The sequence below is a fragment of the Nerophis lumbriciformis genome, linkage group LG25 (assembly GCF_033978685.3).
Source record: "Nerophis lumbriciformis linkage group LG25, RoL_Nlum_v2.1, whole genome shotgun sequence".
NCBI lineage: Eukaryota > Metazoa > Chordata > Actinopteri > Syngnathiformes > Syngnathidae > Nerophis > Nerophis lumbriciformis.
The window spans coordinates 9,434,417-9,456,568 of NC_084572.2; the positions used below are offsets into that span (position 1 = coordinate 9,434,417).

The 22,152-nt window shown below is 41.1% G+C and overlaps 1 protein-coding gene across 1 annotated transcript in view; it reads right to left on the minus strand.

The window, feature by feature from the left end:
• Positions 1-22,152, minus strand: part of fgd6 (FYVE, RhoGEF and PH domain containing 6) — a 45,737-nt gene continuing 23,585 nt past the window's right edge. Inside the window, exons 6-21 of the mRNA XM_061983656.1 lie at positions 20,751-20,902; positions 20,459-20,615; positions 16,255-16,342; positions 16,128-16,178; positions 15,992-16,050; positions 15,848-15,919; positions 15,713-15,781; positions 15,561-15,644; positions 11,669-11,748; positions 11,505-11,607; positions 11,301-11,444; positions 11,138-11,240; positions 5,611-5,705; positions 5,416-5,544; positions 3,634-3,782; positions 1-1,046 (exon numbers count right to left, since the gene is read on the minus strand). Coding sequence (XP_061839640.1) covers positions 1,004-1,046; positions 3,634-3,782; positions 5,416-5,544; positions 5,611-5,705; positions 11,138-11,240; positions 11,301-11,444; positions 11,505-11,607; positions 11,669-11,748; positions 15,561-15,644; positions 15,713-15,781; positions 15,848-15,919; positions 15,992-16,050; positions 16,128-16,178; positions 16,255-16,342; positions 20,459-20,615; positions 20,751-20,902 — 1,578 coding nt within the window. The 3' untranslated portion in view covers positions 1-1,003. The remainder of the gene's footprint in view (positions 1,047-3,633; positions 3,783-5,415; positions 5,545-5,610; positions 5,706-11,137; positions 11,241-11,300; positions 11,445-11,504; positions 11,608-11,668; positions 11,749-15,560; positions 15,645-15,712; positions 15,782-15,847; positions 15,920-15,991; positions 16,051-16,127; positions 16,179-16,254; positions 16,343-20,458; positions 20,616-20,750; positions 20,903-22,152) is intronic.

A 22,152-nucleotide genomic window follows, 5' to 3' on the forward strand; every position in this document is an offset into this window, starting at 1 on the left:
TATACATATATATATTTTATTAAAAACTGTTGCCTGACAGTTTAGAGTAATAATATTTTTCGGAGACTCTACCTCCACACTGTTGATATCATAAAATGTCACTGTTGTTGTACAATCATAAGCAACCACATGTTTCCCAGCTCCTGACAATCGTTCCCAGACAAGTTAAAAATCAGCATGACACTGATCAATCAAGAGCTGCAAAGACAATATTCAATAAAAAATTTGATCCCATATAGCACGTCAACTCTTGTGTTTACGTGCTGGAGCTGGTGCGGATTGTTTCTGCAGAGCAGCACAATCAATAGTAAAACATTATTGTTGGTTTCACTAGTAGAAAAAATACAATAACAGGTACAATTTCTTTGGAGGGCATGGGGACAAAAAACATCCATTAGTAGTGCAACAAAATAAAAATAAAAGTTCCCTTTCCCACGTTTAAAAAACACAAAAAGGTGTGATGAAACTCAACAGACCCTGACTACCAAGAGGTGACAGCTTGTACTGCCTACATTATAAATATCAAATAAAAAGGTCAATGTTGCTCTGTCATGTACACAAAAATACCTACACTCCACTTCTGACGTGGCTTATAAAGGATGAAATGTATCGAGCCAAATGATTCCCTTCCAGTTTCCTCCAGGATGCTGTTTGACCGGCAGTAAAAAATTCTCAAAGCTGAGGGTAGAAAAAACAACTTTCCATTTCTTTGTCCAAGCGTGATTTTCACAGTAAAACGCTGCTTGTATTTCATTCAAAAACGCAACAATGAACACTTCCTTCATTCGCTTCAATGTGACCCCTCTTGGCACACGTTCACGTTCACGTCCGCAAACAGGCTGCGACACAATCTCAATCGGCGGCCATGAGCATCACAAGGCAAGGATATCATGTTTGGAAAGAAGAAATAGCACCCGTGTCTTTTTCAAAAAGGCGTCTGGTGTCTTCCAACTCCTTTTAGTCCTTCCTGAGCAGGTGATCCTTGACTTGTGGACCTCGTGGATTACTGTTCGAGAATCATGGCCTCCTGAAACTTTTCAATCCATCTACAGACAAAATAAGACAAATGAGGTAAAAGGTTAGGACAGAGCTGGGCCAATATTAGGACTCGGGGGGCCACATTGAGAGAAAACATGTGTCTGGGGGGCCAATGTGTATGTGTGTAGAAATGATATATACACATTTAGCTGTACAGTATGTGTGTTTGGATTTTAAATTTAATTTTTCAAAGTACATTTTTTTTTTCCAAAGGTAAAAATGATTTTCAAGGTAAAAAATTATTTTCAAATTTTTTTAATTTTTTAAAAATGTTTTTAAATGTTTTTATTTATTTTTTTAACTTTTTTTTAAATTTTTTAACTTTTTTAATTTATTAATTTTTTTTTAAACAATTTTAAACAATTTTAAATTTTTTTGATTTTTTTAAACAATTTTAACAATTAACATTTTTTTTTAGGGTTAGGGTAAAAAATGTTTTTAAAAAGTTTAAAAAAGTAAAAAAAAAAGTTTAAAAAAAAGTTAAAAAAAGTTAAAAATATTTAAAAATAAATTTTTAAATTTAAAATTTTATAGAAAATTTAAATTTTTTTAAAAAAAATTAAAAAATTAAGAACTTTTTTTTTTTTTTGAAAAAATTAAAAACAAAATTAGAATTTTTTTTAAAAATTAATTTTTTTTTTACAAAAATTAAAAAAAACATTCAAAAAGTTAAAAAAAATTCAAAACTTAAAAAAAAGTGTTTTAAGTTAAAACACGATTTTCAAGGTAAAAAAATTTTTCAAGGTAACATTTTTTTTTCAAGGTAAAAAGTTTTTTTCAAGGTAAAATTTTTTTTTCAAGGTTAAATGATTTTCAAGGTAAACAAATGATTTTCAAAGTAAAAAAAAAATTTCAAGGTAAATTTTTTTTTTCAAGGTAAACATTTTTTTTCAAGGTAAAAAATCATTTTCAAGGTAAAAAAAAATTTTCAAGGTAAAATTTTTTTTTCAAGGGGAAAAATTATTTTCAAGGTAAAAAATTATTTTCAAATTTTTTAAATTTTTTAAAAATGTTTTTAAATTTTTCTATTTTTTAATTCTTTTTTTAACTTTTTAAATTTTTTTTTAACTTTTTTTAATTTTAAACAATTTTAAATTAGGAACACTAATACCAAAAGTCACAATGTCCGATACAGAGATACAGTCTGGTGTGCTGTGGGAAATTATCTAATTTCAACCATTTGGGTTAAAAATGTTTTTTGCAAACCAGTACCGGTAATTATAGTCTGCAAAAAATGTGTTGTTGTTGAGTGTCGGTGCTGTCTAGAGCTCGGCAGAGTAACCGTGTAATACTCTTCCATATCAGTAGGTGGCAGCCGGTAGCTAATTGCTTTGTAGATGTCGGAAACAGCGAGAGGCAGCGTGCAGGTGTCTAATGCTTAATCCAAAAATAAACAAAAGAAAGGTGAGTGCCCCCAAGTAAAGACATTGAAGCTTAGGGAAGGCTATGCAGAATGAAACTAAAACTGAACTGGCTACAAAGTAAACAAAAACAGAATGCTGGACGACAGCAAAGACTTACTGTGGAACAAAGACGGCGTCCACAAAGTACGTCCGAACATGACATGACAATCAACAATGTCCCCACAAAGAAGGATAAAAACAACTGAAATATTCTTGATGGCTAAAACAAAGTAGATGCGGGAAATATCGCTCAAAGGAAGACATGAAACTGCTACAGGAAAATACCAAAAAAAGAGGAAAAAGCCACCAAAATAGGAGCGCAAGACAAGAACTAAAACACTAGACACAGGAAAACAGCAAAAAAGTCCAAATAAGTCAGGGTGTGATGTGACAGGTGGTGAAAGTACACCTACTTTGAGACAAGAGCTATAGTGATGCATGCTTTAAAGTCATATCCAACAATTGCGACAACGACTTTTTACTGTCAAGTAAGTTTCAGTTTTTAATGATTTCTGCTGGTGGTGTGCCTCCGCATTTATTCAACGCATAAAAGGTTGAAAAACACTGCGATAGAGTTCTAAAAATGTTATGACAGACCACCTCAAAAAAAAAAAGAATGGAATTTTACAGTTTTTTACTGAATGGGACACCCAAAATGTACATGACAATAACGAAAGTGGGAATTACAATATTAACTATGAACAATAAAACACTGAATATTGACAACATATGAACATATTTTACTTCTCAGACCAGCTCCTCCATAGAACACAACAAATGTAATAAACAAGTGTAATAAACACCTACAATATGACATATTATCACTTTTATGCAGAACTTTTTTGTAAAAATCTGCTTCCGCATCGGTTTTGGGGCTGGCTGCTCTGAAAACAAACCCCGCTCACTCTGCTTTGTTCCTGGTCTGAGCTGCTGTGACCTAGATTACCGCAATAACTCCTATAACACTCAAAAGTGCAGATTTCAACCATTGAAATACTTTCTACAGTTTAAGACTTACGGTCATTTAAAAACATCACTACACATCATAATGGCGGCGACAGTTTTGATGTTAAAGGTAAAAAAAAATTATGTAGAACGTCTGGCGGGCCGGATTGAAAATCTTAATGGGCCGCATGTGGCCCGCGGGCCAAAATTTGCATAGCACTGTGTTAGGGCATGTGGGTGTTAGTACCTCCTGGCGGTGGGGATGTCGTCGGCTTTAAAGATGTAAAAGAGTGTGTTCTTATGGTACAGCTTGAACTGCATCCTCTGGGCCGGTCCGTTCTTCTCCTCCCTGAGGAAGAAGCCAAGCAAAGGCTGACTCTCCAGCGCCGCCACATCCTAAAAGGAGTCGGGGTGTCGGTAAATCAAGCATATGACAACATATAAAACCCAAAAAGCAGTGAAGTTGTCACGTTGTGTAAATGGTAAATAAAAAGAGAAAACAACAAATCCTTTTCAACTTATATTCAATTGAATAGACTGCAAAGACAAGATATTTCATGTTCACACTGAGAAACTTCCTTTCTTTTCAGCAAATAATCATTGAATTAGAATTTAATGGCAGCAACACATTGAAAAAAAGGTGTCACAGGAGCATTTTTACCACTGTGTTACATGGCCTTTCCTTTTAACAACACTCAGTAAAGGTTTGGGAACTGAGGAGACACATTTTTGAAGTGGAATTCTTTCCCATTCTTGCTTGATGTACAGCTTAAGTTGTTCAACAGTCCGGGGGTCTCCGTTGTGCTATTTTAGGCTTCATAATGCGACACACATTTTCAATGGGAGACAGGTCTGGACTACAGGCAGGCCAGTCTAGTACCTGCACTCTTTTACTATGAAGCCACGCTGTTTGTAATATGTGGCTTGGGATTATCTTGCTGAAATAAGCAGGGGCGTCCATGATAACGTTGCTTGGATGGCAACATATGTTGCTCCAATACCTGTATGTACCTTTCAGCATTAATGGTGCCTTCACAGATGTGTAAGTTACCCATGTCTTGGGCACTAATACACCCCCATACCATCACAGACGCTGGCTTTTCAACTTTGCGCCTATAACAATGCGGATGGTTCTTTTCCTCTTTGGTCCGGAGGACACGACGTCCACAATTTCCAAAAACAATTTGAAATGTGGACTCGTCAGACCACAGAACACTTTTCCACTTTGAATCAGTCCATCTTAGATGAGCTCGGGCCCAGTGAAGCCGGCAGCGTTTCTGGGTGTTGTTGATAAATGGCTTTCCCTTTGCATAGTAGAGTTTTAACTTGCACTTACAGATGTAGCGACCAACTGTAGTTACTGACGGTGGTTTTCTGAAGTGTTCCTGAGCCCATGTGGTGATATCCTTTACACACTGATGTCGCTTGTTGATGCAGTACCGCCTGAGGGATCGAAGGTCACAAGCATTTAATGTTGGTTTTTGGTCTTGCCGCTCAAGTGCAGTGATTTCTCCAGATTCTTTAAACCTTTTGATGATATTACGGAGCGTAGATGGTGAAATCCCTAAATTCCTTGCAATAGCTGGTTGAGAGATGTTGTTCTTAAACAATTTGCTCACTGACAAAGTGGTGACCCTCGCCCCATCCTTGTTTGTGAATGACTGAGCATTTCATGGAAGCTGCTTTTATACCCAATCATGGCACCCACCTGTTCCCAAGTATCCTGTTCACCTGTGGGATGTTCCAAATAAGTCTTTGAAGAGCATTCCTCAACTTTCTCAGTCTTTTTTGCCACTTGTGCCAGCTTTTTTGAAACATGTTGCAGGCACCAAATTCCAAATGAGCTAATATTTGCAAAAAATAACATGTTACCACTTCAAACATGAAATATCTTGTCTTTGCAGTCTTTTAAATTGAATATAAGTTGAAAAAATCATTGTATTCTGTTTTTATTTACCATTTACACAACGTGACAACTTCACTGCTTGTGTAGTTTATAGATAAAGAACACAAAGGCTATTAAGAGAACCTCGCTGGCGGCGTAGGTGTACAACACTTTGTTCTTGATGACAAACCACAGCCTCTTCCACTGCTTCTTGTTGCCCTTTGACCTGTTCAAGTAGCCGCTCATGGACGAGTTTTCCGTGTTGGCCGACACCTGCCGGACACAACGTGGTCACGTGACTGCTCAGACACACACACAAAAACGGGGAATACTTGTCACCTCTTTTAGAGCGGCCGGAATTTTCTTTTGTTTTCTCGTGAAGGAGAACGCTCCGGATTTGATGGGCGACACAGACGACGAGGCACAGCGGTCACCTAAACGACATATGTGCATAGTAGGAAAGTCAAAAGGTATTTGAGATCAGACTTTTTGGTTTGGTACAGAGACGTACTGATTTACCACATGTGAGGGAGATAGGGGTGTAACGGTACACAAAAATTTCGGTTCGGTACGTACCTCGGTTTAGAGGTCACGGTTCGGTTCATTTTCGGTACAATAAGAAAACAACAAATATACATTTTTTTGGTTATTTATTTACCAAATTTGTAAACAATGGCTTTATCCTTTTAACATTGGGAACACTATAATAATTCTTCCCACGTTAATCAACATTAAACTGCCTCAAGTTGTTGCTCAGATTAAATAAAATGACAAAACTTTTCTTCTACATATAAAAAGTGCACCATTAAACAGTTTCAAGTCAACTCCATCCCCATCCATCCATTTTCTACCGCTTATTCCCTTCGGGGTCGCGGGGGGCGCTGGAGCCTATCTCAGCTACAATCAGGCGGAAGGCGGGGTACACCCTGGACAAGTCGCCACCTCATCGCAGGGCCAACACAGATAGACAGACAACATTCGCACACTAGGGCCAATTTAGTGTTGCCAATCAACCTATCCCCAGGTGCATGTCTTTGGAGGTGGGAGGAAGCCGGAGTACCCGGAGGGAACCCACGCAGTCACGGGGAGAACATGCAAACTCCACACAGAAAGATCCCGAGCCTGGGATTGAACCCAGGACTACTCAGGACCTTCGTATTGTGAGGCAGACGCACTAACCCCTCTGGCACCGTGCTGCCCTCAAGTCAACTCATCATGCTTAATTTATTACAGCATTTGGGAAGCCTGTAGTTGATTTTTATTATGTAAATGTTATATTTGTATCAACATGTGATAGCAGGGACCCTGCCATTCAAAACTAGGCTGCTCCATTGCTAATGATTAATGTAACTATAGCTGAAAAAATAGTACAATAGTAATAGGAGAGACTATTCACCCCTGAACACCATGGAGTTCATGTACTTACATTATTATATCAACTATCAGAGACAGAAACTCTTCATTTAACATAATGTCCTTTTTTGCTGCTTCAACACAGCTCAATCAACACAGGAAAAGGTAAAGTGAAACAACAGACAGATAGGGCTTTGCTGTCCGTAACACACACACACACACACACACACACACACACACACACACACACACACACACACACACACACACACACACACACACACACACACACACACACACACACACACACACACACACACACACACACACACACACACACACACACACACCGCAAAATGAGCTAACGTTGCGCTAAAAGCGAATTAGCCTTCACCTCAAGCCAGGACTGCGAGCGAGCTGAGCTGCCTTTTATATTTCTAGAAGGTCAACGGGCTCATAGTGATGTTACTAGTAGTTGACTGGGAGGTGTTCATTATAATTTGGGGAGAGTCCGCTGCCTGATGATTACCTGCTAAACGCTAAGCACTGACTACATGCGCTCTGAATACACACTGCTGATTGGCTGTTACTGCTCTGTTTGTAACCAATCAGATGGTTGTGTGGGTGGGACAATGCTGGGTGCTGTGTAGAGGACTGACAGAGACAGAGGCATAAGGAAGCAGAGGCGGCTACTTAATATTTTCGTGTGGAAACTCATTCGGTACACCTCCGAACCGAAACTCCCGTACCGAAACGGTTCAATACAAATACACGTACCGTTACACCCCTAGAGGGAGAGAAAGTGTTTATTGCGTCTAGAGTTGTACGTTATACCAGGACTAGTATCTCTGCCTGTCACGCAGAAGACCAGGGTTTGATTCCCTGACGGGGAACCAATGTCCTGGGCATGACGTTAAAGTGCATCCGGCAGTGGAGGCTCCTCTATGGGGTCTTGGGGCACTAGGAGGTTAACCCCTTTACTACTGTTACCCCAGGTGGCCCTTGGCAAAGGCCTAGTACCTGAACTGCCCCCAAGCCAGGGATACGGTGAAGACCTCAACAGCGGAGCAGGCGGAAGACGGTAGATTTGAGAACTACCACAACGGCTGCGATGGCGGAAGAAGGCTGCAGCAGAAAAGGGTCCCCAGTCGTCTTGGACTCTGTGCCGCTGGACCCTGACCCGATTCTGTCAAGGATCGTGCGGTGACTGTCTGTGCACCAGTCTCCCCACGTAAAACAAAGTCACGCACTGGCATCCTCCATAAAGGGATACACCCCTACCCATACTTGCCAACCCTCCCGAATTTTCCGGGAGACTCCCGAAATTCAGCGCCTCTCCCGAAAACCTCCCGGGACAAATATTCTCCCGAAAATCTCCCGATTTTCAGCCGGAGCTGGAGGCCACGCCCCCTCCAGCTCCATGCGGACCTGAGTGAGGACAGCCTTTTTTCACGACGGGAGGACAACAGGGTGACAAGAAGTAAATCATCCAGACTAGAGATAAATTGTATTATTATGTTTATCTTACCTAAAAATAAATATATTTATTAGTTAAAAAAATAAAATAAATAAATAAATGTTTACTATATTTTGCTAAAAACATCAAAATTAATTGTATTTTTATTTGTATTTTTTCTGACTCCTTATTACATCCAGCCATAGAATTATACATTAAAATAAACATATTTGAAATAATTAATTTTAAATGATCATAATAATTCATTTAAAATGACCATATTTAATTATTAAAATAATTGCTTGTTTATCAACAACTTTAGCATTTTATTCATTACATTTTGAAGCTCTCAGAAGCCAAGTTATGTTATATTCCTTAATATTTATTTATGCAAGTTTGAAGTATCAATTACCGGTATCTAAACACAGTTTTGTTTGCATATTTTCAGGATATATATATATATATATACGTGTGAAATACTTGACTTGGTGAATTCTAGCTGTCAATATACTCTTCCCCTCTTAACCACGCCCCGCCCCGCCCCGCCCCACCCCACCCCAGACCACGCCCCCCACCCCCACCTCCCGAAATCGGAGGTCTCAAGGTTGGCAAGTATGCCCCTATCAGGAGGATCGTCATACGGGCGGTATAGCTCGGTTGGGGCGGTATAGCTCGGTTGGTAGAGCTGCCGTGCCAGCAACTTCCTAGTTAATGCCATTGTGTCCTTGGGCAAGACACTTTACCCACCTGCTCCCAGTGCCACCCACTGGGAGCAGGTGTAACTTAGATATTGGGTTTCACTATGTAAAGCACTTGAGTCACTAGAGAAAAGCGCTATATAAATATAATTCACTCGTTCGAGTGACCGCCGATGACTACCGTATTTTTCGGAGTATAAGTCGCTCCGGAATATAAGTCCCACTGGCCAAAAAAGCATAATAAAGAAGGAAGAAAACATATATAAGTCGCACTGGAGTATAAGTCGCATTTTTGGGGGAAATTTATTTGATAAAAGCCAACAGCAAGAATAGACATTTGAAAGGCAATTTAAAATAAATAAAGAATAGTGAACAACAGGCTGAATAAGTGTACGTTATATGAGGCATAAATAACCAACTGGTATGTTAACGTAACATATTATGGTAAGAGTCATTCAAATAACTATAACATATAGAACATGCTATACGTTTACCAAACAATCTGTCACTCCTAATCGCTAAATCCCATGAAATCTTATACGTCTAGTCTCTTACATGAATGAGATCAATAATATTATTTGATATTAGGGATGTCCCGATCCGATATTTGGATCGGATCGGCTGCCGATATTTGCCAAAAATTGCGTATCGGCAAGGCATGGGAAAATGCCGATCCAGATCCAGTTTAAAAAAAAACTCTGGTCCGTGTTTTCCAACGCACCTATTCAAATAATACATTCCACTTTTCTGCTGCTCCGTAATTTCCGTTCCGCATTTTCCAGCACACCTTCAACACATCCACAATTCTCACGCAGTTGCTTTTAGCTGCTGGAATTACACGACAGGCTCTTCTCACTCTTTCCTGTGTCTCCCTCTCACAGACAGCAAGTGCACCTTCTTACACACGTCACATACTGTCACGACACACGTCACATACTGTCACGTCATATGTCACATACGTATACGTCCTCTCCCAGCAGAGAGCGAGGTAGCGGCATGGCTAACGTTAGCTGTGATGCTAGCGCAGCCGCTAAGGTGCGCGCCTGCTCAAGCGTCCTCTGCGCACGGCAAATCTATGCCACGCACAAAATCAAATAAAAAAATAAGCGCATAACAATTTTCGACACACGGACACGACAGAGACAACAGTTTTCGTCATCATTGTTCAAATATTGTGACGTCTGGCGAGACGCTTATCTCCATTCGGTGCCACACGTCCAGACTCCACACCATCAAAATGCAGAGGCAAAAATTTCCACATCAACACCGTATGAAAAAATTAGTGATTTTTTTAGTTGTGATTTCCTTCTCTGCATGAAAGTTTAAAAGTAGCATATATTAATGCAGTATGAAGAAGAATGTTTTAATGTAGACATGCAAGCCTTGAAAGAAATTTTGAAAATCAAGACTACATTTCCTGCAAATGGGTGCATTTCTACCCTATATTTTAACTTTAGATTTATTCTCATATCAAACTCTTTTGGCTGTCTTTTTGACACTTACATCCGGCGCCCCCCTCCACACCCTGGATTACAAATAATGTAAATAATTCAATGTGATTATCTTGTGTGATGACTATTATGATGGTAGTATATATCTGATAGTATATATATGTATCATGAATCAATTTAAGTGGACCCCGACTTAAACAAGTTGATAAACTTATTGGGGTGTTACCATTTAGTGGTCAATTGTACGGAATATGTACTTCACTGTGCAACCTACTAATAAAAGTCTCAATCAATCAATCAAAACACATAGAATCATCATACTGCTGTGATTATATGCATCAAGTGTTCATTCAAGGCTAAGGCAAAATATCGAGATATATATTGTGTATCGCAATATGGCCTTAAAATATCGCAATATTAAAAAAAGGCCATATCGCCCAGCCCTAGTTTCAATGATGCTATTTCTGTTTGTCATGTATAATTTTGTCTATTTTGTGTTTATCCTTGAATAAACAGGTCAGTTTCTTGTAACCAACCATTGTGTATTATTCAAACTCCCCTAATTCAGCTGGCTAGTTGTTATCAAGAGTACTAAAACCCTTTTCAACATGATTCTGACAACTAAGTAGGCTAAATAACTTTAAACTTTAATACATGCTCGGATAGGCCAGTATCGGTCAGTATCGGTATCGGATCGGAAATGCAAAAACCTGGATCGGGACATCCCTATTTGATATTTTACGCTAATGTGTTAATCATTTCACACATAAGTCGCTCCTGAGTATAAGTCGCACCCCCGGCCAAACTATGGAAAAAACTGCGACTTATAGTCAGAAAAATACGGTATAGTATCGCGGTACCAATGAATCAAAAACGATACTATACTCAGTAGAAATACAGAAACTTACTGTTCTCCTGCAGTTTGGCAAAGCAGTGGTCACACACCCGCGCTGGCTGGTTCTTGAGGTACTCCAGGTAGTACTTATTGGTGGAGCAGGCCTGACACACCACCTGTCGGGACAAAGATCAGGAGACGGAGTCCTGCAGAGAGGTACCAAAGGTGTCGCTCACCTTGCCACAGGCTCGACAGTGATGCCGCCTCCAGGTGAGGGTGAACTCGCAGGTGCAGATCATGCACATGGTGGCCCTCAGGTCCGGGATCCAGATGGGAGCCTTGGAACCCAGAGGGGCCCCGCTCTCCAGCACGTCGTCAGCCTGGAGAGGAGAGGGTGAGCGAGGCTTCACGCCGCCTGGTGGACATCATGAATCAATCACCTCCTCTTGGCTCCGACTGGATATGAAAGTTATTTTCTTCTTGGTGTGGTCGTCGATGGCCTTGGCGATGGCCTCCAGCCACTCGTCTCTCTCGGTCGCCGAGCTACAGGTGCAAGCGAGGAAGTGAGCGACAGCGCGGGTAAGCAACTTGCACCACTTCTGACCTTGCAGACAGGATGAAGGAGCGCTCCACGCTCTCGATGTTCAGCTCGTTCTGGTAGGCCTCCTGGCTGGGCTTACTCACCTGGGAAACAACATTGAGTGACCATGACAGGGTTCTCACGAGAGATGTCCAACAATATCGGACTGCCGATATCATCGGCCGATAAATGCTTTAAAATGTAATATCGGTAATGATCGGTATTGGTTTCAAAAAGTAAAATGTATGACTTTTTACGGAGTGCTACACGGACGTAGGGAGAAGTACAGAGCAGTTGCGTCTCCCAGTCATACTTGCCAACCCTTCCCATTTTCCCGGGAGACTCCCGAATTTCAGTGCCCCTCCCGAAAATCTCCCGGGGCAACCATTCTCCCGAATTTCTCCCGATTTCCACCCAGACAACAATATTGGAGGCGTGCCTTAAAGGCACTGCCTTTGCGTGGCGGCCCAATCACATAATATCTACGGCTTTTCACACACACAAGTGAATGCAAGGCATACTTGGTCAACAGCCATACAGGCAGAGGTGGGTAGAGTAGCCAGAAATTGTACTCAAGTAAGAGTACTGTTACTTTAGAGATGTATTACCTAAGTAAAAGTAAGGAGTAGTCACCCAAATATTAACTTGAGTAAAAGTAAAAATTATGTTGTGAAAAAACTACTCAAGTACTGAGTAACTGATGAGTAACCTGTTCGTTTAATGATGACGGCAACAAATAATGCACAAAAACATAAAAATAGCAATAAGCAAATTCAGAGCCAGGAATATCTCTTAAGCAACTAAAACAATAATATATATTAAATAATAATACATTAACATAAAAAAAATGAAGTCAAATTGAGCCACAATAACTTAACAGCACCATAGGCTCAGTAGGCAGAGATTACAAAGGAAAATAACAAGTTAGCCTTTACGCAAACCATAAACTGATAGGTGTGGGCTGCACCTGAGAACACACTGTGCACTTCTGATTGGTGTTTCTATGCATGCATGCGTGTGTGTGCGACTGTTCGTGTGTGTGTGTGTGTGTGTGTGTGTGTGTGTCTTTGTTTGTCTCGGCGTGGCGAAGTTGGTAGAGTGGCCGTGCCAGCAATCGGAGGGTTGCTGGTTACTGGGGTTCAATCCCCACCTTCTACCATCCTAGTCACGTCCGTTGTGTCCTTGGGCAAGACACTTCACCCCTTGGTCCTGATGGGTCGTGGTTAGCGCCTTGCATGGCAGCTCCCGCCATCAGTGTGTCAATGTGTGTGTGAAAGGGTGAATGTGGAAATACTGTCAAAGCGCTTTGAGTACCTTGAAGGTAGAAAAGCTCTATACAAGTATAACCCATTTATCATTATTTATTTATCTATGAGTCTGCAGTGCGTTAATAAATGTCCCCACACGATGTACATTTGACAGTGATTCATAGCAGGGAAGCTAACATCAGCCTACGGGGACAGCCAAAATATCTACTAAGGTTACATACCGCAATGTGCTTCCTCAAATTTGATGTTGAGTTCATGTAAGCTTAAGCTTGTTAATCATGTGACCGCCTGGCTCTGTTTGATTGGTGAAACGGAGTGAAATGTCACCAGTGACTGCATTTGATTGGTGAAACGCAGGCATGTGACAGATCCTACTTTGAAGGTCTGTCTGACAAACCAAAACAAACAAAGCGTGCATTTACAGAGCGATAAAAATCAGTAGCGAGTAGCGAGCTGAATGTAGATAAATGGAGCGGAGTAAAAGTAGCGTTTCTTCTCTATAAATATACTCAAGTAAAAGTAAAAGTATGTTGCATTAAAACTACTCTTAGAAGTACAATTTATCCCAAAAGTTACTCAAGTACATGTCACGGAGTAAATGTAGCCCGTTACTACCCACCTCTGCATGCAGATCACACTGAGGGTGGCCGTATAAAAAACTTTAACACTGTTACAAATATGCGCCAGACTGTGAACCCACATCAAACAAGAATGAATATTTCGGGAGAACATCCGCACCGTAACACAACATAAACACAACAGAACAAATACCCACAACCCCTTGCAGCACGAACTCATGTCCCAAATTCCAAGCTGCTGTTTTGAGGCATGTTAAAAAAATAATGCATTTTGTGACGTCAATAATAAATATGGCAGTGCCATGTTTTCACACACTCACTCTCACACACTCACTCACACTCACTCTCAAACTCACACTCTCGCTCACATTCGGTCACACTCTCACTCTCTCTCACACTCTCACACACTCAAACTCACACTCTCTCTCTCACACTCTCTCTCACACTCACTCTCTCAAAGTCACACTCTCTCTCACACTCACTCTCACACTCTCTCTCATACACACTCACATCTCTCACACTCACACTATCTCACACTCACTCTCAGTCACACTCTCTCACTCACTCTCACACTCACTCACACTCTGTCACACTGTCTCACTCTCTCTCTCAAACTCACTCTCACACTCTCAAAGTCACACTCTCTCTCATACTCACACTCACTCTCACACTCTCTCACACACTCTCATACACACTCACATCTCTCACACTCACACTATCTCACACTCGCTCTCAGTCACACTCTCTCACTCACTCTCACACTCACTCTCACACTCTCTCACACACACACTCTCTCACACTCACTCACTCTCTCACTCACACTCTGTCACACTCTCACTCTCTCTCAAACTCACTCTCACTCTCAGTCACATTCAGTCACACACTCACTCTCTCTCACACACTCAAACTCACACTCTCACTCACACACTCTCTCACACACACACTCTCTCACACGATCTCACACTCTCACTCTCAGTTACACTGTTACACTCTCACTCTCAGTCACACTCTCACATGCTCTCTCACACACTCACTCACCCACTCTCAAACTCACACTCTCACTTACATTCAGTCACACTCTCACTCTCTCTCACACTCTCACTCTCTCACACACTCAAACTCATACTCTCTCACACTTTCACTCTCTCTCACACTCTCAAAGTCACACTCTCTCTCACACTCACTCTCACTCACTCACTCTCTCTCATACACACTCACATCTCTTACACTCACACTAACTCGCACTCACTCTCAGTCACACTCTCTCACTCACTCTCACTCTCTCTCACACACACACTCTCACACACTCTGTCACACTGTCTCACTCTGTCACACACTCACTCTCTCTCACACACTCAAACTCACACTCTCACTCACACACACACACTCTCTCTCACACACACACTCTCTCACACTCTCACTCACTCACACACACACACACACACACTCTCTCTCACACACACACTCTCTCACACTATCTCACACACTCACTCTCAGTTACACTGTTACACTCTCAGTCACACTCTCACATGCTCTCTCACACACTCACTCTCAAACTCACACTCACTCACATTCAGTCACACTCTCACTCTCTCTCACACTCTCACTCTCTCTCACACTCACACACTCAAACTCATACTCTCTCTCACACTTTCACTCTCTCTCACACTCTCAAAGTCACTCTCTCTCACACTCACTCTCACACACTCTCTCTCTCATACACACTCACATCTCTTACACTCACACTATCTCACACTCACTCTCAGTCACACTCTCTCACTCACTCTCTCTCACACTCACACACACTCTCACACACAATCTCACACACTCTCTCTCACTCACCTCACCTCACTCACTCACTCACTCACTCTGCTCTCATGAAACGTCTCAACTGCTTTTGCCAGATATTTTTAAATGTGTTTTAAGTAGCGCATCAATCACTTTCCCAGGTAATGATTTACCTTTATTAAAACAGTAATTCCAATAAAAATCCAATTCCATTTTGGTGAAGTTAGGAGTAAATATATTGAATGACTTTATCAAAGTCATTTCCCAAACACTGGTACTCACCTTCATCCCAGCTAAGGAGAGCACACAGTTGAGTTTGAACTGGGCCGACTGCACAGGTGTGGTGTACATGAGGGCGTCGTTGAACTGCAAACACAAAAGATGGCCGTCAGGACGTGGCGGCGAAACGTGGACATGTCGGGAGCGTCTCTCACCAGGAAGAAGACGCGAGGCTGCATGACTTTGCGTGAGAGCTTCATGAGTGTTCCTTCCTTCAGGAACACCTGCACACATTTCACACAAACACCTTCAGTGTCATCAAGTGCTTTCCTTTCATTCCGAGGGCTCACCCTGCCCGGCTGCACGATCTCCTGGTGGCCGTTGAGACTGTACTGAATCTGCATCAGCTTCTGAAAGTTGTCCTAAAACAAAACCACCAGGATGGATGTGAGGTGAGAAAAACCTTGCTAGAAAACAGAAAAAAACTTCCTCACTCCTTGTTTCATAATGTCGTTGGCGTGGTTGGCGACTTCCTTCACGATGCTGAGAGCCGCTGCATGACAACATTTACAATCAGAACAACTCCGACAGTGACGGAGGTTTCTTTACGGTGACATCATAATGTCCCACCTTGTGTGTCCTTGTAGTCCTCAGAGTCCTGGGGTAAGTTCTTCAAATAATCTGTAAAAAAAAAAAAAGGGAATTGTTTTGACTTTTTGCAGGTTTTCTGGCCCACTAGGTGTCAGTGTGGAGCGACCTGTGAGCAGCAGCTGGTACTGAGGGATTCTCTGGACAGGCTTCAGCAGGTAGTGCTTCAGAGCCAGACTGGCACAGCGAGGACTCATCTGGACCATAAACAAGCAAAAAAAAAGGTTAAGATCCTGACAACCACGTGATTTTTTTTTTTTAATTCATCCAAAACATTGATTCATTGTGTTCTTCTTGTAACCTATTTGAGGAAACTATTCTCCACCTATTTTTTTTGAATAAATACATTCACGTCTCTTATGGTTTTAAATGGAATCACTTTTTTAATAAAATAGCAAGTGTTCAAGTAGGGGGGAGTAGGAGCCAGATGAGGTGGTTCGGGCATCTGGTCAGGATGCCACCCGAACGCCTCCCTCGGGAGGTGTTTAGGGCACGTCCGACCGGTAGGAGGCCGCGGGGAAGACCCAGGACACGTTGGGAAGACTATGTCTCCCGGCTGGCCTGGGAACGCCTCGGGGTCCCACAGGAAGAGTTGGACGAAGTGGCTGGGGAGAGGGAAGTCTGGACTTCTCTGCTTAGGCTGCTGCCCCCGCGACCCGACCTCGGATAAGCGGAAGAAGATGGATGGATGGATGGATGGATGGATGGATGGGTTCAAGTAGGTACAGAAAAACATATGTTTTATTTGGATATGAAGGGGTGTCAAACTCATTTTAGCTCAGGGGCCGCATGGAGGAAAATCTGTGCTCACGTGGGCCGGACTATTAAAATCATGGCATTAAAACTAAAAAATAAAGACAACTTCAGATTGTAATTCTTTGTCTTACTTTGGCCAAAAATAGAACAAACACATTCTGAAAATACTACAATAAAAATATAGCAAAAAAATATCGGCAGCGGTAAAGTTTAGATCCATGAAGGAAAGAAGAAAGTGAATTAATGTTTATAACTGAATAAAAAGGGGCGGTATGGCGTAGTGCAGGGGTGCTCACACTTTTTCTGCAGGCGAGCTACATTTCAATTGATCAAGTCATGGGGATCTACCTCATTCATATATATAATTTATATTTACTTATTTATGAAATATATGTTTTTGTTAACAAGTTAAAGGTGTTTAATGATAATACAAGCATGTTTAACGCTTATAGTTAATATTGGTAATAAGTTAAAGGAGTTTAAAGATAATACAAGCATGTTTAACATATATAATTAATATTGTTAACAAATTAAAGGTGTTTAAAGATAATACAAGCATGTTTAACACATATAGTTAATATTGTTAACAAATTAAAGGTGTTTAAAGATAATACAAGCATGTTTAACACATATAATTAATATTGTTAACAAGTTAAAGGTGTTTAAAGATAATACAAGCATGTTTAACACACATAATTAATATTGTTAACAAGTTAAAGGTGTTTAAAGATAATACAAGCATGTTTAACACATATAGTTCATATTGTTAATAAGTTAAAAGTGTTTAAAGATAACACAAGCATGTTTAACACATATAGTTAATATTGTTAACAAGTTAAAGGTGTTTAAAGATAATACAAGCATGTTTAACACATATAGATTCCTTTCTTTCATGAAGACAAGAATACAAGTTGGTGTATTACCTGATTCTGATGACTTGCATTGACAGGAATCAGACAGTAGTGATGATAATGTCTGCATTTTCGAATGGAGGAGAAAAAAAGTCCTCCTTTCTGTCCAATACCACATGAAAGTGGTTGCTTTTTGGCATCTTATTTATCCAGCTTCCGTACTCCTTTTTATACACTTTACAAGAAATACATTGTTGGCAAACTCCGTACCTTGCTAGCTTGTGCACGCCAGCTTTCTGAGACTCTTATTTTGGTAGCGCATGCAGGATGAAGCAGAGCTTTTATTGTGCAACTGTGCAGTCGGTCTTTGGAGTTTTGACGACAGGTACGGCGCCAGAGTCTGTTGAAATAAAGTGTTTCTCGCCTTCCTGTCGGTAATTTTAATGAGCTGGCAGCAGCCAGCGTCATCTCAGAAGACCCTCGGGTGCCGTGAATGTCAATCAAGTGACGAAAGTGACGTCATAGTGAAGATTTATGATCGCTCATTTTTAGGACTATTTTTTTAATGCCTGGCTGGTGATCGACTGACACACCCTCCGAGATCGACCGGTAGCTCGCGATCGACGTAATGAGCACCCCTGGCGTAGTGGGTAGAGCGGCCGTGCCAGAAACCTGAGGGTTGCAGGTTCGCTCCCTGCCTCATGACATCCAAATCGCTGCCATTGTGTCCTTGGGCAGGACACTTCACCCTTGCCCCCGGTGCCGCTCACACTGGGGGCAAGGGTGAAGTGTGAGCTTCACCCTGACCACCACCAACAAATGGTGGTGGTCAGAGGGGCCGTAGGCGCAAACTGGCAGCCTCGCTTCCGTCAGTCTACCCCAGGGCAGCTGTGGCTACCAATGTAGCTTACCACCACCCACCAGGTGTGAATGAATGATGGGTTCCCACTTCTCCGTGAGCGCTTTGAGTATGTAATAATAGAAAAGTCCCATATAAAATCTAATCCATCCATGGGGGGCACCTGGGAAGTTTTATTCTGTTTGGGGCTGTGTGGTTGACTACATAGCTAAATTAAAGACGCTACAGGACACATGAAAAGTTCACCTTTCATAAACCAGCTTCCTTTCTGTTTTTTATTTATATTTATTCTGGGTGTATATTTACTATCTGCCTATGTTGAGAAGAAGGTGATGTACTAATTATTTTCCATTTTTTGACTGTACCTTTAAGTTACTGTATGTAGGACCTGGGGGGGGGGGGGGGGGGGGGGGGGTTTATGTGTGTATAGGGTATGTGTCGGGTTGTTGTTCTTGGAAGTGGGTGGGAAAAAAAAAAAAGGGGAAAATGTGACTACTGTTCTATTGTATATTGTAATACCTGTCAAATTTAATAAAAACATTTATTTAAAAAAAATAAAAAAAATCTAATCCATTATTATTATTAATAAATTTACATATGCATAAAAATGTGTTTTCTTTTGTATTATTTTTTTTTATATATTAAGTAAGGTTTATGACAACCTTTTTCCAAAACACAATATAGAATGTGAGATATAACAGGATAATGCATACGTTACAAAAAAAGTGGGACCCCAAAAATGTACTGTTGGACCTCATTTTTACAACTTGATTTAGAAAATTCCTAGCACCAACACTGTTTATCTATCTAATAATGCAACAGATATTATATTATCATACATTCGAAACATTTTTGGGGTAAAAACATATGTAAATATCTACTTAGCCTTATGATTTCCAAGCAAGTTATCCATCAAATTGTACGCTGTAAACATGACAAAATATAGAGCTCGGTCTTCAGAATCCTACCGTAAGAAAAAAAGCTGTGGTACCATTTTTATATTTACAGTAATACACTGTGAAAACAGCAACCATATTTTGTATGCAAAACCCCCTTCCCCCCAAAAAAACTGGCAGCTCAATCACCAGAATTTTACAGTAAAATATAGTGTGACCATTTTACTGTAAATTTTATAGTAAAATTCTGCCATTTTTTGGACCCCAAAATCCACAGATTTTTTTTTCTTACAGTGTAGGTAAAATATACATTTACTAATCAAATGTGTAGGTAATGGTGTGACAATATCATGCGGTTGATCCTTATACATGTATGGTTCCTTTACTAATGTTACAAGTGGCCAAAACTGCAATGTAGCCCTCAATGAAAACAAGTTTGACACCCCTGCTCTATGACATCATCACTGGCTGACTATAACTAAGGTACACCACAAGAGTTTTTTTTTTAATTGAGCCTGCAAAATTCATAGATGTTATTTTATTATATAAAAAGGTCAGTAAATGATTCTATATATTTGTAAACGCTTTGAAGTGGGAAAGGGGTAGGATTAAATAAGCTTTGCTTCTTCCTACTCCTTTTCGGGCATGATGTAAAATGAAATGATATGAAATTGTGTGATGTATTATGATGTAAGTGTGTTCATGTTCGAAATAAACTAAAGAAAGAAAAAAAGAAAAGTTTCCAGCATGGGGCCAAATTAAGTTGTGAGTGACAGCACTTTAATAAACAAGGTGAGAATGCAAAACTATCATTATGTGTTTTGTCTCCGTATGTTTGGCTGTCTGGAACAGATTCATTGAATTTACAGTATTTCTTAAGGGAGAAATTAATAGTTTTTTGTTGTAAATTTTGGAACTGATCACTAACAAAAACTATTATTTAAAGTCTACCTCAAAGTCTTTGACGACAGCGGCAAACGGCGCGTTTTTCCTGCACTGCTCGTCCAGGAGCGCCACGTTGTTGTCAAACTGGCGGATGTAGGTGGAGTACATCTTCAAGTAGGGGCCCTTCTGGACAAAGATGTCCGACAGGCGCTGGTGCTCGCTCCTGTGCGCGCGCACACACACACACACACACACACACACACACACACACACACACACACACACACACACACACACACACTCAAGGTTGCAGGATGCTCTACTGTGATACAGGATGTAATTCGAGTCCGAAACGTACCAGTGAGCCACCCTTTCCTCCAGCTCTCTCAGCAGGTCCTTGTTGAGCTGGTAGAGCTGAGGCAGATAGTACAGGATCTGACAGAGGACGCGCTCATCTACCACTGGCTTTCCGTTCTGACGTGTCGCCTTGGCAACCGCATCCCTAAAGTCCTGGGGAGAGAGTAACGTGAGGCCCTGCACGAGCACACTTTGTGTATTTCAGCTGGACACACACACACACACACACACACACACACACACACACACACACACACACACACACACACACACACACACACACACACACACACACACACACACACACACACACACACACACACACACACACACACACACACACAGTTGAGTCAGCGCTCTTGACTGTGTCATTTGCCAACACACACATCCACCTGGAAGGAAGTAGGGAGGCCACACACACACACACACACACACACACACACACACACACACACACACACACACACACACACACACACACTCTTGTATTTGTTACCTTTTTGAGACCGCTAAAAAACTGCCTGCCTCTTTAGGACCACCCTTTCTTGGCTTGTAGTTTTTTTTTGTTAAATTTGTTGTTTTTTAATCTTCATTATTTACTTCAAGTTACTACAGTATGTCTCTATATACGTATTTATTTTACTTTTTTTTAATTAATTTTGGCCAAAGGGGGCGCATTTCAATTTCTTACACGCACTTGTTATTACATATGTTGACCAGAGGGGGAGTACTTCAAATTTTTACACACACTTGTTATTTCATATGTTGACCAGAGGGGGGGGGGATCACTTTTAAAAGCGACACACAGTCAATTTGAAAAATCCCTCCTTTTTGGGAACCCCCCTAACTTTGATATATGTCACCAGCAGGGGTGCAAATGGGACATTGTCTATTCGATGCAATGGTTTTCTGTATTCGTTCCTAACTTGTTCACACCTCCTCATATGGAAGGTACGTTTCCTTGTTGATGTCTCAAGAAGGGTAGAAATACAAGAACACGCGGACAAACACACACGTTCTTGTATTTGTTACCTTCTTGAGACTGCCACTATGGACTGGACTCTTACTATTATGTTGGATCCACTATGGACTGGACTCTCACTATTATGTTAGATCCACTATGGACTGGACTTTCACAATATTATGTTAGATCCACTATGGACTGGACTCTCACAATAATATGTCAGACCCACTCGACATCCATTGCATTCGGTCTCCCCTGGGGGGGGGGGGGGGGGTTACCCACATATGCGGTCCTCTCCAAGGTTTCTCATAGTCATTCACATCGACGTCCCACTGGGGTGAGTTTTTCCTTGCCCTTATGTGGGCTCTGTACCGAGGATGTCGTTGTGGCTTGTGCAGCCCTTTGAGACACTTGTGATTTAGGGCTATATAAATAAACA